The following is a 16327-nucleotide window of genomic DNA, read 5'->3' on the forward strand; positions in this document are numbered from 1 at the left end:
CTAAGCACACAAACAACATGCTACTCATACTTCACAATTTAAGTACCCTGCACCAGGTTTTCCACTTAACGATTTGTGTGAGACAAAGAGGTCCCGGGTTCGAGTCCTGGCACCGATCTTGTACCCTTGGGAAAGGCACTTTACATGACTTTCCCCACTTAACTCAAGTGAAAATTAGTATTATCTGTCCGGTATTTGTTTCTATGTGTGGGACACAACAGCAGCAACAGCTGCCTGTGTCCCACGTGTATTGTACTGTTGCAATTTAAATAAATCATGTCAAATCAACCAAAGAACTTACATCTAAGTAGTGTTCAATCAGCTGTCGTCTGGCCTCCTCATCCTCGGCAAAGTCAGGTGTCTCCGCACACATGTAGTCCAGAACTGACTGGGGACTGAACTTGGGGAGGGACCTGCGGTTCAACGACTTGTCGTACACCTTTGCTGCTTCCGTGGGAGAATATCGGTGACACTTGCTGCAATAGAGAAAAGAGAGAACCATCATGGTTAAATGTGCAAAATGCGTTAAATGTACCACTGACAATGAACAAGATAAAACATATTACACAAGTAGATTGTTACTCAAGCAACCGGATAAAGTTTGTAAGTCTAGAATGATTTGTTTTGTATTATGTCTGAGCCAACACATACCTGACAACACATAATACATTTTACAAAGAAACATAAAACAGTAACTTTTTCTGTCAATTTCTGTCAAAGTACATGTAAGGTTACTCTGACTGCTGAAAGGCAGTGAAGTGTTAAGTGAGGTACTGAATGTCTGTGTTTCCTAAATATGACCAATAAACTATGGGAACTACATGTACATGTACATCTGAAGCCTCTACAAATACATACCTGTCGGTAAATCCATACAAGTCTTTCAGGTACTGCTTGAGCATCAGAAGCAGAATACATCCGTGGGCCTGGATACAGCAGTCCAGCAGGGCTTTGGGGTCTGATGGAAACTGGGCTGTTGTGGTCATATGCAACAAAAAAAAAAATGTTTATTGCCGGTACTGATTTAGTACACAAACATGTACAATGTTGAGTCTCAAAATATATGGTATACAAGCTCTGAAAGTACATTTCCAAAATTTTTAGGGATCGGACAGTGAAAATTTCACCTAGTAGCTGGTCTTCGTCCAAGTCATCATCATCCACCAATTCCACGACAGGAGACCCTTCCTCGTCATCACCACCTTCCTTTTGTTCTGTTGTCTTCTTACTGGGATGTAGAGCCTACAAACACACACACACAGTCAATCGCCTTTTAAAAACACATCACATGAACAGCATATATGTGGGTGTAACAATATCTCATCATAGTTGTAGAGTTTGAGCTTAATTCCAACACAAGAACTCAGGGAACTCACCTCCTTCACACCCCTAACAAAGGACATGGAGAAGGACTACTTTGTGACGGGTGTGAAGGAGGCAATTTACATCAGGGCCCATCAACCCTCTCTGAACCGTAACAGTGGTAGAGTGGTCTTCCCACTATTTTTGATTCACTCCTGACGTAAACGAGCTTCCGACTTCTAACAACATTTGTATTTCTGACCTATTTCTGACATCAAAGAAAGGAACCTACCTCACGGAAAGACTGCAGAACGTTAGCCCCTGTGACTGACAAGATGATGTCGATATGGTGTATAAGGAACAGCGGCTCGTCTTGTGTTGCGAACGGGAAGCAAGCTAGGTTGTCTGCTACATACAGGAGGACATCAAGCTGGCACTGAGGAGGGAGGAGAGACAGAAATCATCACTTCCTAAGCACATTGTATGTGTAAAATTAGAGTTCAACCACCTCATACCTTTGCCAAATGATGTTCCCCTTTGAGAATAACGTATCATGAAGATTTCTTATTGATTATTCAAATACGGTAAACATTGGTAAACTTATACTAATCAGGAGACATTTGCATAATTTATGAAGAAATGCTACAATAGCCTTCTTAGTTAAGACAAGCTCCTTGGTTTAGACAAGACTGTCATTAGGCAACTGTAATAATTTATGAATGAGAATCATTTATAACCCATCAAAGGAAGGTAGGAGGTTGTGGAAATTTAGTTTTTAAGTCTGTCCAAGTTCAACAACAAAATCTGACTACCTGGTCATATTTCTTCACACTTTCAAAGTTCACTGTTGCCATACACTGAACCATGTACAACTTCTCTACTTCTAAAGTTCGTTCATTCATTCATTCATGACATTTTGGCCAAACCTTCCTGACAACCTTGTACTCAATGTGAAAAAAACTCACCGTCTCATCATCAAACAGCTTGAGTAGGGATAGAAGCAGGGCCCTCCGGTGTTGTCGGTTGCAGCGCACCAGGGAGTACAGATGTGAGCACAAGGCTGCCGGAGCTCGGTTCTCATCTTCCCGCATTCCTCGTACTATAGTGTCTCCATTCTGTAAATCAACACAACACACTTATTATTATCATTACGAACATCAAGTCCTACAGCCTTACCTCAGGTATGACAGCAAAAAGAGAATCTGGCACACAGAGTAACTCAAGTATCATGAGCTATTGACCAGTCACTCTAGAAGCCATGTGACAAGTCTCACCAGGTCAGTCTACTGTACTAAATTGTACCTTTTTGTGTTGCAACAAAAGTTTTACCTTCAAACATAGTAACTTCAAAATGTAGTCTGATGAACATCTGAAAAAGACTATAACTGCTGACCTTCTGTGCTATCTGCTGCAACTTGAAGGACATCTTTATTCCAGCCAGTGCCTTCATCTGTGACATAGAACAAGAAACTGTCAGTATGTCATGTCATGTCTCACACATCCACAGTGGTGCCCTCTCCCCTATGAATATGATTAAGACAACTACATGGAACAGTGACATTTTCACCTTGACAGAGTTGAATAAATACTAATAAAACCTGGTAGAGTTGAGTGCAGTGATGCTCACAAGCAAAGGATACGAGACTGGATCGAACTGTTGCATGTACGTATCCTTACATATGGAACCACTTTCCTTTACAATACTAGTGTTACTTGGAGTGGAGCAAGGGGCCAGTACCTGGCCTGTGCATATAGGCAGGTAGGCAGGCAGGACAGTGAATAAATCATCTAGAATACACTTAACAAAAAGTTCTGGGGCACAAAATAACTGTCTGTAATACAACAGGACAGTGAAACTTACATGAATGAATCCTGTGTACTTGTGGTCGATCTCACTCAGCTGCTGGTCAGCTTTGTTCCTCACCATCACCTCCTCATCTGTGCCCATAGCAACCAGGTACGGAACACACTGCAAAATGCAAAGAATAGCGTTTCAAAGGGTCAAGGTTTCAAACTTTTCACTAGGGAGCTCCCTAGGATCCGGCACTTGACACAATGTTACCTCAAACAAAATTGAGATGACAGAAAACATTTCAGACTGGCTAGAACATTGGAAGATAATGTTACCTGTACAGGATGTACCAAGCCTTGTTTCAGCACGAGGACTATGACATGTAGGGCGGCCATGCGCACTGAGGTCTGCGAGTGGAAAAATGTCTCCATCACGTGCTTCAGGTAGATCTGCATGATACTGCTGCCCATCCTGGAAAGAATAGGGAAATCAGTAAAAACTCATCTATATAAGCTTATGATTTACAACAAAAAACCTTCTTTTGAGGTAGCACCTTAAAGGGGCATTGTGTAACATTTTTGTACCAAAATTCAAATCTTTTAATTGAAAAAATCAATCATGCAATTGTCATTCACTTAAACTTTTCAGCACCATATTTGTGCAATTATCTCACATTCTGACATTTCTTGTTCATGCTAGACAGCCAACAAGAGGCAAACTTGATTAGTGGTGTCAACACAAACTATCAGAATGTAAACAAACATGGCTAACAACTGTAACGTTATGTTGTTTCAGCTTTATGACAATATTAAACAAATCAAGGCATTACCCTGAACTGATGTCTCCCATTTCTTTCAGATCCTCTTGCTTAGCATTCTTGCTCCCTGAAAAACACAAACAAGTTACTGTTAAGATTTTGAAGGGTCAAATGGAAAGAACAGTAGACACAGACATAGTGGAAGGTACTAATACATTGTACTACCTTATTGCTGTTTCTGTATTCAAGGATGTTGTCTCTTCAGTCTTCTAAAATTTGTATCTGTCAAGTACTACTGTCCATGTGCAATAGGAAAAAACATTTTCCCTCACCAGCCTTTGTTTCAATCCAACAGCAACATGTGGGTATATCTATACACGAGTTTGACCATACAATTCTAGTAGAGTTGAACATGTAGTTTACAGTATAGAGACTGTACTTACATTCAGCGTCTGCCACCCTGAGCTTGGCATCTTCTTCTGTTAGGTAGTTCTGCAGGTTTCTCAGAACCTAATATATGTGATTGAAGCAAATGAGGATCTTATTTCAAGAGAAGAGAAACCTTCAAAATTCTTTGATTGAAAAGGTTCAGTCATTATTTGGAAAAGGTAAGAGGACATGGAACTATTTTTATTCTTGTAGCTACTTACCTGGCACTTAAGTTTAACAGATGACTCTTCCATAAGAAACCTGTGATACATCTTTGTCATCTGACTGCCCATCATCAGGTCTGGGTGCTGAATGGCAAGGAAGCCTGGAAAGGTAGACCAAAAACATTAATGCTTTAGAACCTGTAGCAGGGCTAGAAATACTGTGTGCATATGCACGTCAGTGCAGGTAAAACTGGGGCTGTACAGGTTTTTCTGCACCTAACCTGCACTGGTCCATGTACTAGGTCTATACATACATGATCTTTACTTGCTGCATTGGCTGTTACCCTCTATGAAGTATAAAAGAAATAAGTCTACATGCAAATTTATCAGCAATGAATATATAAATCATAATTTTTCCATGTTGACTAGAGGTTTCAAATAAAGGTAAAATTAACACATTTAAAGTGCTTGTTTTTCATGGCCTCCCCATAGGTTCCATTGGAAATATCATTTGCATGTCCCTCCCTTGTACCAAATAATGTAACTGCCAACACATTAAGTGTAGAACTTTGGTTAAAGTTTCACCTATTCCTGTCAGGGCCTTGTGCTGCACTGCCTCATCAGGATGGTCCATAAAGTACATCAGTACCTCAAACACTTTGTCCTTGATGCAGACCTGCAAGTTCAAACAACAAAATTATTAACATGGAAGTTCATCTGTGTTGGTAGTAATCATAGTAAGATGCTTAACTTAATTCATATCTGTAAAGTCTCCTGTGAATACAGTAAGTTCACGTGTCTGTAACTCTCATGGATTTACATTCAGAAGTGACACAAAATCAACCCAATTGTCAACAACAACCTAGCATGTCGGCAGAGCGTACTGCACCTGAGCATTAGAATTTTGCCTGTTGCAGAGGATATCTTCTCCGACACAACGTTTGGAAACTATCCTTATATATGGAGTGTTATCCTTATATGCACATATACGACCTTATATGAGACGTTCTGCCAAAGTGCTCCCCAACCTCAATATATATGAGAGTGCTTAAGGTACACTTTATTTCTAACATACCTTTGTCTGTCCTTTCATCTTGCGATCGAAGTCGAAATGTTTACAGAGCAGTCCGACAGTGAAGAGAGATCTGAGCAGTGTGGGGCGGTTCTGCTGCAGGGCCTGGCTCTCAGGGTCTGCACTGTGCTCCTGCTTCAACTTACCCAACACTCCTGTAGAAAAGATAGTACATCATCAAAATACAAGATAGTATATCACGGTTTAAAATACCCACTGCTGCACTCTTAGTCCAAGTCATTTTGTGTGAGAGTTGAGTGCAACTTATCATATTTTTGAGGCATACAAAGCAACCTTTTTGAAGAAGTTTACAGTGGTCCAGATTACAGCTTTCGAAATAAACTGTGCCCCTCCTCGGCCAACAAGTGAACTATGCTATATTAGATGTCCTGGCTTACAGCTTGCCCTTCTAAAATAACCGGCATTCCTTTTGGCTTAGCCTGTGAATAAAAAGTATTTCGAACCCTAATTTATTGTAATATATCTATTTACAACAACCATTCAGCTTTGGGCACTGAAAGCAAAATGTAACAGGCTGCAGAATAAAAGTTTCTTTTAGCAAAGTTCTACTTGTGTACGTGTACAAAATGTAGACATGTCCAGTCTCTAAAGGTGAAGTACGGTAGTATAAAATGTCTCGCAACTGCAAAATTTCTCACCAAAATACTTCTGGAAGCAGTCCCATACCAGCTTGATGTTATGGGTCACACTGTTGACCACAGCTGCAAGGCAACTTACACATGCCTGGAGAATCTGCAACAAAAATGCAACAATTTTGTCTCTTTCTAAAAAAAGGACTTAGAATACAATCATGCACAACTGGAAACAATGAAACAAGAGCTAAATGCATGTATAAAAAAGATTCTTAACTTACCATCATGCCATGTTTTATGATGAGCTTCATGAGGTCCTCTTCCAGAGAGGCCAGGAAGACTTCGCTGGGGTGCTCCATGAGTGGAACCACGAGTTGGAGAATCCTAGCTACGTTATGGAGCACCAGGTAGTCTCCCTGGGTCTGTGGAAACACACAACGGCATGAACTTCAGTTACAATTGTCTTACACCTATTTCTATTATGGACAACAGTTCATTCCTAAATTCTGCAGACAAAATTAGGAATAAGAAAAACATTTTGTGTTTCTGGTTTCCTGATCTAACCATAGCAAAAAATTACCAACACTAGCCCTTTTGAACTTTCATTGAAATATGTTACTAACAGTAATCTTCAGATCACTTCAGCCAAATCTAAAAACAAAAGCTTAACAGAGAATCCCTACTGAAGAAGGACTGTAATTGGAAACAAAACATTTGCAAATTTTATAGCAACAAGCAGTTGTTCTTTCCAGCTCACTACACTTCTATACATGCACAACATTTGCCTTATTTTTGTCACAAAATATATAAGCGCCTTGTGATCTGAATGCTGTAACCTGTCTATTGAGACTACCAGTATCCGTCTATAGCAATCACTCTTGCTTCAGGTTTGACTACAAATGCAAAGTAATAAAGTAGGGAAAGTATTACATACACTACACTGCGTGGACAGGTATGGCTGTAGAGTCATGGCATGATCAACAAGCAACTCGGGCCGAACTTTACTGAACAGGTACAGGGTCTGCAGGGAGGAGACAAGTCGGTGGCTGCTTGTCCTGCTCTCTACTGTCTCTGCAGGGAAAAGAAACAAAAGTTATGTTGTGTGAAATGGATTATACAGAAATGTTAAATTGCAGCACGTTTTCCTGTAGAAGTACAGTTGTTTTGTGCTAGATTCACTAGTGTTGCTCTACATGTACATGCCTAAAATCAAGAAAATCTGTTGTTCCTAATTGGCCTAATCTCTTTGAAAATTTTTACCAAGAATGCTCTCGTACAAAGAAATGCAGTACCAGAACAAGCTGCTAGAGGGCTAAAATCGGCATTACTCTTAAATAATTAAAGGCTCTCTGCCCCCCAAAAATCAAGACCATAGCCTGTGTAAGACAAACGGTACAAAAGAGTATATCATGTATAACTTATAAAAGAATTACCGAAAGAGAAAATGCTGGCAATGCACAGGTAGATGACCGTAGATATCACTAACCTGCAGTCTTTTCCTCCAGACTGAGGACATTCTGCACCAGACAGTTGGTGATCTGTACACACGCCTTGCTGGCAGGCTTGTAGGAGGCATTCTCTTCTGCCTTTAACAGCTGCAAAGAAGGGGAACAGAACAATCAAGAGGCTGAATCACTCCCCCAGTATTTATCCAGTAGTACAGTTTGATAAGTCTTTGAACCCTGAAGCTGTTGTGAATTGAAAAGCTCAAAGCTACATTGATACATGTTGTACATTTGTACTTACATTAGTCAGTAACTGTTCAAACCAGTCGTATCCCGTTTCCTTGCAGGCATCAACCTGTGAAGATAGCATAAGTCATCAAAATACTGTGATAGTGTGATTCCTGATTTTTTTCAGTCCTCACTTCTGTACTCATAGCATGCATCCTGAATAAAATACAAAAAGCCTTGAATACATGTACAATAGTTGCAGAACATTTTTTTTCAAACAAGCCGATTCAAACACAGTCTTGTACCTGAACCTTTATGACATTGTATTTGTTATGTGATATTAAATTTTCATCACGACAACTGTGTAATTACGAATTATATTAAAAGTAATAAAAACTCAAATGATTAGAAAATCTGGAAAAAGTTCTTCTCCTTACCACATCAGTGATGTTGATGACCTTCCGAAAAAGGCTTTCCTCATCAGATGACTTTACAGGCGAGAACCACATTTGCTGAAAGACGTCATTCACCAGTTTCTGCAAGTAAAGCACAAGTTGCCTTTTTAGTTATAAGACGGAGTCTCTTACAGTTGAGTTCTACAATGTATTTCATTGGATAGTTGTGACATGTGACTAGTCTCACTGGGTCAGTCTACTGAGGAAGACCAGAGTGATTGGTCGAAAGTAAAGGTGAGGACAATCTCTTGTCAAAAGTTACAACTTTAAACAATGTAGTACACAATGTGTTATGTGAATTGAATCTTGGAAAAGCAGAACTCTACCTTGATGCCCTCTTCATCGTTCACTCTTCGTATCATCTTGACACACATCTCTGTGACCTTGGTGAACTTGGGAACCTCCAGACAGATGTCCCTCAGGATCTTGATGACTCTTTTGCGAACACTGATACCTGTGTCCTGAGGAAGAATTCAAGAATAAAAGATACTTCAATACATCTACTTCAGCGAGACAAAAACAAAATTATCATATAGCAAGATCTGTACTGGTAATACATTATGCCACCTTACATTGCTTAAATTATTTGTTGTTAGGACAAAAGTACAAAGACAAGTAGAGGCTGACTTACCAGTATTCTCTCAATGATCATGTCGTAGTACTGGGGAATAAGCTCCGTCCTCAGCAGTACAAACTTGCCAACCAGCTCCAACGCTGCCTCCCGTACAGAAGTGGACTGGTCCATGAATCGTCCATGCACACCTTTCTGCATGTCAGCCTAAAATTCAAGCATTGTTATCAAAATTAGTTAAGTAAGTAACCAGAAATGGTTAGAAGCTTCTGTAAATAATTTGATCAGGTTGGTGAGGTACTAAGACTACAGTTACTAAGACTGCGAAATGTATTAAAAAATTTGTCCCGCAGAAACAATAGTAAGTACTTTCCCCGCACCAAAATAGTAGCAAGGTTCTGCAAGAATATAGAATAATTACCCGAGCTAAGATACCGGGATCCACTGCCACAACTGCAGTCAAGCACTTCATGGCACGAGTCCGGACAGCGATCGCATTCTCACTCAGCACTCGTAGAATCTGTAATCAACAGGATGATACCATAATCAAGAAATTGAACATTAAATTCCAGCAGTCTGACTTCAAACTGCATTCTGAAAATAGGAGGATTTACTGGGTTACTTACATTTGTTCAATCACATTTCTGACAGTATATGCTAGGGGTAATACAAATCTCGTGCGTTCTAGAAATTCTTACCTGCTGCAAGTAGATGTCAAAGCTTTGAGAGAAGGGTCTTTGTGATGCCAGGTAACGTGCAATCAAACACGCATTCTCATAGCTCAGGTTGCTATGCTTGGTCCTAGAGAAATAAAAATCACAACAAATGTGAACAGTACAATATAAAAATGGTACACATTCGTGTACTATGCTTCAATTCAAAGCGAGACTTTCAGAGCTCGAAATATTCGCCTCTGCAGAAAATTTTACTTGATTATACTTTGTAAAATACAGACTACTTGTAAATTTGCAAAGAAATAACAACTGAAACAATTGAAAATCTTTACACAACTTTCAGAATCAGTAGGTCTTAATGATTTACCTTAGGGTTCCCAGTGGTCCATGGCTGGCCTGGACCATTGTTAACAGGAACTTTTTCCTCATGTCTGCAGCCTGCATCACATCGACAGTGGACACAGGCTCGTCCTTTTTGTCATCTTCATCCTCGTCATCATCATCCTCATTGTCGGAGTCATCTTCCGCGCGTTTGGACTTCTTCCCTTTCATGGACCTCTCAATCTGGGCTGTGGAGTCCCTGTACCATTGTGCGATGTAGAACTGCCGCGCAAACTGCAACCAAGGAGGACAAGTAAAATTAATGCATGTGATAATGTACGGTAAATCACTTTATATTCTCGGTATGAAAATGTATTTATGGTCTGAGAAAAATGGACATGTTTGCGGAACTATATGTTCATGGTGGCGGCAGGTGCAGAAGAGAGAAAGTCGGTGAATAATTTGTTCGTGGTAATGATAAATTCACGGTACAGAAGTGACTGCGAAAACTACAGATATAAAAGTACAGTGAATATAGTGATTCACAGTAAAATTAACAAATTAACTTCATCAAAGAATAAGAATGCCTTACATTCTCTCTGAAAATGTGCATTCACCAAATTTCCATGAATAATTACAAGAAATTTGTGTTGTTTACTCACATGAAGAGCTGGATCTGTGTCGGAATTCTCTGCCAAGTAGTCTAACATGGCTCTCTGGAATGTTTGTGTTTGGTCACCATCAGGAAACTGGAGGAATGTAACAGTGTTTAAGAATAAGTTCATGACAACAAAACACATTCTGACTAATAGGTAACAAGTTCGAGCAAGAAGTTACAGCAAGAAGTCTACAGTACTGCTGTTGTCTTGTGCAACAGACAAACACAAAGCCTGACCACTTGCATGACCTGTCAGGATTTAACTCTGGTCAAATACTCATCAGTTTCTGACTAAACTCTAACTGGTCTATGACTGGCTAAAATCTTAGCTAGTCAAACTTCTGGCCATAACGACCACACATTTCTGACAGTTTTCAAGTCTATCCAGTTGCTTGAGAACTTGTGTATCTCATTACCTGGATGTCTAACCTTTATCGACACAAGTAGGCTCATCGTTTACAAAGATCAAATTAAGGCAACTACTTACTGCAGGACTTGTTGACTCGTCTTTTTCAGGCTGTACTGACTCATCTTCAGATATTGAGTTTATCTGGGTAAAATTCACAAACATACAACACGTAAGCAACAAAACCAAATGTTAACACATGCAGTAACATGAGAATGTATTATGAAAACATGAACCTTCTCCAAAATACTGAGACACTGGAAAAAAAGAAAACCTAGCTTTGGTTTTGTTCTCTTTTTAGTCCCAAAATCTACATGTAACTTTCCTCACACAAATGATTTGATTTGAAAAAAAGATCTGCTTTCCACTCAAGTGTTAAAATCAAATCTTCAACAGTTTATAAGAAGAATCTAACACTGAGTATATTTGTTACCATGTAGAATCATCACACACACCTCATCCATGACGGCATCTAGAGTGTCTTGATCCAGCTCACTGGACACAGCATCCTTCCTCAGCCGTGCAGCTACCATGCCCAGGTAGTCCAGAGATGACACACGCAGAGACATTTCCGTAGAACGATTGCTGAAGTGGTGAACCTGATATGGAAAGTAACAGAAGTTCCATTGAATTATTTCATTTGATGCATGAATTGAATGCATGTGAGTCTGAACTCAATGTTAAGCTGATGGCTTACTCAACAAAAAGAGGTTGTCATATTGTGGTCAGGGAGATTTTGCAAATTTTGCATTTTCAAACTTTAAAAATGCAATTCCCACAATTTGAGAGGCAAATCACAAAAAGGTCCCTCACCAGCAGTCTTCCCAGAAGGCTGAGTAACAGTTCTGCTGCTGGCCATTCAGGCTTGTTCACGGTGGCCAGGAGGTCTTGAACAAAGTTTTCAAACAGAGGGCGGTAGTCTTCCTCTTCTTTACTGGTGCACCTGAAACATCCAAAAAGAATCCAAACTGTTAATTACAGTATAGATAGCCGATGTAAGCCAATGACATATGTACTATTATTATCTTTATACAGCATATTTCAGTCTATCTCCCTTATAAAAAAGACTGTTCCAAACTCCCACCTGTACAAAAGTAGAACATTCCAAAACTTGATTAAAATATACATATTAAGGAATGAATGCATATAGCTAGACTACAGCAACTGAAGTACTTTGTTAATGACAAAAAAATGGTACTTAAACAAAAAGAAAGGTACAGCTCATTACTGTATATATACTGAATTACTGATCAATAATAATTGTTTGATATTGGTGATATGGACTTACTTCTTGAGAAAAATAGAGAGAAAGTTTTGTGCAGTTCTCATTGCAGTCTCATAGGAAGAAGCAATCAAGACGTCATCATCCATTTTGGAGTCTTTTGACTTCTTGTCCTCTTTTGTCTTCTCTTCTTTGTCCCTGTCCGAGTCGGCGGGTTCAGGTTCAGGCAGTGTCACCACACACTGGATCAGAGACAGCACTAGGGCTGTCACCATCTGGATATTGTCTTCTGAGTTTAGTCTGGGTAAAACATGTGGAAAATTCTATCAACAAATTACCTTACGATCATCCTCTAACTATGTGTACAACACATGGAAATTGTAAAGGCACATTCAACACGTCTGACAAACAAAAAGGCTTGATTGTGGAACTGCTTACAGACGCATACTTTTTTTCTTTCGAGAAGCAAACAATACATGTAATTATTGTGACAAAATACTCCTATGCATGAACGCTTTCAGACTTCTGTCAACATTTCAGTAATAGAATAAAATAAGTTTTGACATAAGGCAAGTTTGAAGAAGGTGTACTGGATTTAACAGGGTTTAACTCAATACCTGTAACTGCGAAGGTTCCTCTTGCTTGATGGCAATTTTGCGAGGGATGCAAATATGTCCTCCAGTATGAGCTGACGGTGCTTCTCATAGCGGGAAAACACCTAGAAATAGAGTGCTGTTAATACTAGTTGTACTTGAGTATGTACAAATAAACTGTTAAATGAAATAAATCTTACCACATCTGATCAGTAAGGCCTGGTAAATGTTGTGTTTGAGGGTTAGAAATTCAGATGCCAGATCAAAAATTTCATGGCCTTATTCCATAGATACAACAAAAAGCCTAGAGCCTACATACTACACGTGTGCATACCACAAAAGATAGAACAGATTGTGCAAAGGCAAAGCTTTGTATACATTGACACTACTATGACTGAAGAGATCTACAACAATGGTAAAGAAAAATCACTTACAGACATGACCAGCTTCAGTGCGCTGAGCTGCAACTCGCTGACATTCTCAACAAAGAACGGAGTTGTCGCCAAACTTGACACCTTTAAACAAGAAAATATTTCAGACATAAACTTCTTGAACTTGAGATTACAGTACATGTACTTCATGTACATTATGCATTTGTAACAAATACATCTTTGTACTGATAAAAATAGCACTGTTAACTAAAAAACTCTCTCTGGTACTTTTTATACCCTTCAGTGAGATAAATTTACAATGAACTTTTACGTACCTGCAGAATGACAGTGTCTGTCATCATCTCCACCTCTAAAAGCTCGGCCAGCAGTGACACGATTTCGCACAGCTTGTTGTACAGCGACACGACTGACTTGTGGCGGGCTCCCTTGTGGTGAGCACGCTTCATCCGACTGTTCCACACTATCCCGTCTGTCAACACATGGAAAATATTTCTTACTATTTAATTATTTCTCACAATGACAGAGAAAATGTAATACTAATAGCTAACCTTCTCTATACTAGAGAGTCCAAACTTTCTTTCAACACAAAAAAAATTTGCACATCATTTACCAGATACCTTTGACCCGATGTTGTTGTACTTCAGAGAAGCCATGTGACAAGCCTCACTGGGCCAGTCTATTGATGAGGACCAGAGTGACTGGTCGAAAGCTCTAGGTGAGAACATTTACTTTTGTGTTGGAACGAAAGTTTTACCTTTAAACATGTAACAACCAACACAGATGAACTTTTAAATTTAATGATAAGATAATTTGAATTCCCCTTATTTCATACCTTTGTTGTCAGGTGTCCTGTAGACTGGATCAAACTCAGGGTAGATGGTGTTCTGGAGATGGTACTTCGCATACATGACAAGCCGCTCTATAGTGTCTTCAATGAATACCTGTTGAGAGATAATGTAATTAAGAAAACTTAAGAAATCAAAGGTGTCAGAGTATGGAGAGGAAGATATGAAAAGAGTGTGCTCAGCAGCAAATGTCGCTGTTTCTAGTGAATGTTACTTGCACCAAGCAGTAGAAAAAAAAAGTCAAGCCCTATCTAACAGATGTTGAATTGTCCTAAGGTTCAAAACAGTCCATTTACATGTATGAAGTCAAGCATACATGTTTGAATAAAATTTGTCCTACCTGCTTGGGCATTTTAGTTGAAGTGGTGATGAAGAGAGCTGTGAGGCAGGAGTCAGCAGACCTCATGACACGTTCAAACGTCAGTTCTCTCCACAGACGCTGCTCTTCTTCTCCATCAGCCTCCTGTACAAAAATAATTCATCAGGTTGGTACAACGTCGCAGAACACAGTATTAATGGGCGAACCCTGTAGTCAATAGTAGTTCGGGCACAAAGTTGTTCCGCCGCTCAGAACCTTTCAGTGTGCCACTAGGTTCTCTTCCAGTTCTCATCAATACACCGTCAACATACCTGTCTCCAAGTCATTTTACAACAACAGCTTCTTTCCTCGGACTGCAAAGTTATAGAACTCTCTTCCAACTTTTGCTTTCCGTCCGATTACAATCCACAAAGCTTCAAAACAAAGGTTCACCACCATCTCCTGACATAACTACATTATACTCACTTAAGGACCTCTAGCTCTATGCCTAGAAGTGGCCAAAAATAACTAGCCTTGCATTGAGCGACACCGTTAAAGAAAAAAAAAGTAGTGGGGTATAGTACTTGAGAAAGTTGCAGAGATACACAACAGTGGGGTGAAAACTGTGATGAATTATAGAGGAATGCATCAGGTTTGAGGCCGTGTAACTTGAATTACGATGTTTGTCCGGCCGGGATAGTCTGACGCTTTGAAAACTTGAATAAAGAAAAATGACAGCTAGTTCATTCTGAAACACCAGTGCCACTTATCAACTTATAAACATTTATACACTATACATTATATACTATGAACTGTGCAATAATTTACCTGAACAAGTAGTGGTTGCAGTTTAGCTCCATCACGGATGTTTCTCTCCAGAATGTTCATGAGCCGTACTAGACGTTCTGCTGCCACCTGGTTCATGACTCCCATGGACTTCAGCTTGGCGGCTTCTCCGCACAGCTCTGATAGAACAGCCTTGGGGATCAGACTGTCGGCTGGGATTTCATCATCATCATCATCTGCAACACAGTTCAATCCTTCAGCCAAGTCTGTGGCTACATATGTACATGTATGTAACACCTATTTGTATGTACATAACATCACACAACAACAGTGTTCTATCCACCATCCATCTTTCTGTTATTTGATGGAATTTTGCTGCTCATGACAGACTTTGCCCTATTCGGAAGTATTCCATCATCTCTGAGTAGATCTTTGTAAAGATATAGAAATAGATGCAGCTAAACTTTGTCCCATAAAATGCAAGGAACAGCGTTGCAGAGGGTCAAAATTTTCCCTGGACCCCCTAGGATTGTCATGCTCAACAATATGTTACATCAGACAAGATTGAAATGACAGAAAGAAATTTCAAGCTGGCTAGAACACTGTACATCAGACATAAATCAGATAACAGCCCTATTGGAATCCAACATGGATACATGCAACCAATAAAATGTAATGATTTACCTAGCATTGTATCTGACAATATATCTGACAAAAACTCTGGTCAGTCTATCTATATTTGTTTGTTTGTTTGTTTATTGGTTCGCATATAATTAATAACAATAAAATGAAAATGTTACTGACAATAAAATAAAATGCTGGGGAAAGATATGAAGCCATAGTGGCTTGTCTGGGATCTTCCCCGACAAAATTAATTAACAACTGAAATAATGCTAACAAATCAAATGTTAATAATAAATAACAATAGGTAATTAATAAATTTGATCAATATGATCAAAATGATAATAGTAACAAAACAAATAGTAACATGAATAACAAAAGTGATTGATAAATAACGCTAATTAGAAATGATATGTTAAAAACTATAACTTTAACGTTAACAGAACTTTAACTGCAATACAGACATTGGCAGAATTGAAGCAATAACTCAGGAAAATAAATGAATTTTAAAGAGAAACGGAGATTCAAACTTATACAGATGAAATCAAAGTAATAAGAAATCAAATGTCGGTGGAAAAGAAAAGTAGGTGATTTTTAAGATTTCGTTTAAAGCTAATTATTGATGTTAAACATTTTAGGTGGAGCGGGAGATTATTCCAAGTAGTTATACATTTATATTTTACACTCATTTGGGCTACGGACG

The 16327-nt window shown here is 39.2% G+C and overlaps 1 protein-coding gene across 1 annotated transcript in view; it reads right to left on the reverse strand.

Annotated features, from left to right (window-relative positions):
* The window catches only part of LOC109486362 (nipped-B-like protein), a 33567-nt gene that overhangs the window by 3338 nt on the left and 13902 nt on the right, over positions 1–16327 (reverse strand). Inside the window, exons 14-48 of the mRNA XM_019790191.1 lie at positions 15046–15239; positions 14260–14382; positions 13907–14015; positions 13389–13543; positions 13117–13197; positions 12707–12807; positions 12156–12389; positions 11681–11810; positions 11323–11466; positions 10949–11011; positions 10466–10552; positions 9850–10097; positions 9507–9609; positions 9230–9328; positions 8869–9015; positions 8564–8698; positions 8220–8318; positions 7856–7909; positions 7596–7704; positions 7044–7180; positions 6391–6531; positions 6176–6269; positions 5520–5671; positions 5030–5120; positions 4502–4605; positions 4295–4361; positions 3924–3978; positions 3430–3565; positions 3164–3271; positions 2696–2752; positions 2268–2417; positions 1595–1738; positions 1128–1242; positions 859–973; positions 302–476 (exon numbers count right to left, since the gene is read on the reverse strand). Coding sequence (XP_019645750.1) covers positions 302–476; positions 859–973; positions 1128–1242; positions 1595–1738; positions 2268–2417; positions 2696–2752; positions 3164–3271; positions 3430–3565; positions 3924–3978; positions 4295–4361; positions 4502–4605; positions 5030–5120; positions 5520–5671; positions 6176–6269; positions 6391–6531; positions 7044–7180; positions 7596–7704; positions 7856–7909; positions 8220–8318; positions 8564–8698; positions 8869–9015; positions 9230–9328; positions 9507–9609; positions 9850–10097; positions 10466–10552; positions 10949–11011; positions 11323–11466; positions 11681–11810; positions 12156–12389; positions 12707–12807; positions 13117–13197; positions 13389–13543; positions 13907–14015; positions 14260–14382; positions 15046–15239 — 4256 coding nt within the window. The remainder of the gene's footprint in view (positions 1–301; positions 477–858; positions 974–1127; positions 1243–1594; positions 1739–2267; positions 2418–2695; positions 2753–3163; positions 3272–3429; positions 3566–3923; positions 3979–4294; positions 4362–4501; positions 4606–5029; positions 5121–5519; positions 5672–6175; positions 6270–6390; positions 6532–7043; positions 7181–7595; positions 7705–7855; positions 7910–8219; positions 8319–8563; positions 8699–8868; positions 9016–9229; positions 9329–9506; positions 9610–9849; positions 10098–10465; positions 10553–10948; positions 11012–11322; positions 11467–11680; positions 11811–12155; positions 12390–12706; positions 12808–13116; positions 13198–13388; positions 13544–13906; positions 14016–14259; positions 14383–15045; positions 15240–16327) is intronic.

The sequence above is a fragment of the Branchiostoma belcheri genome, unplaced genomic scaffold, assembly GCF_001625305.1.
Source record: "Branchiostoma belcheri isolate BF01 breed outbred unplaced genomic scaffold, Haploidv18h27 scaffold8, whole genome shotgun sequence".
Taxonomy (NCBI): Eukaryota; Metazoa; Chordata; class Leptocardii; order Amphioxiformes; family Branchiostomatidae; genus Branchiostoma; species Branchiostoma belcheri.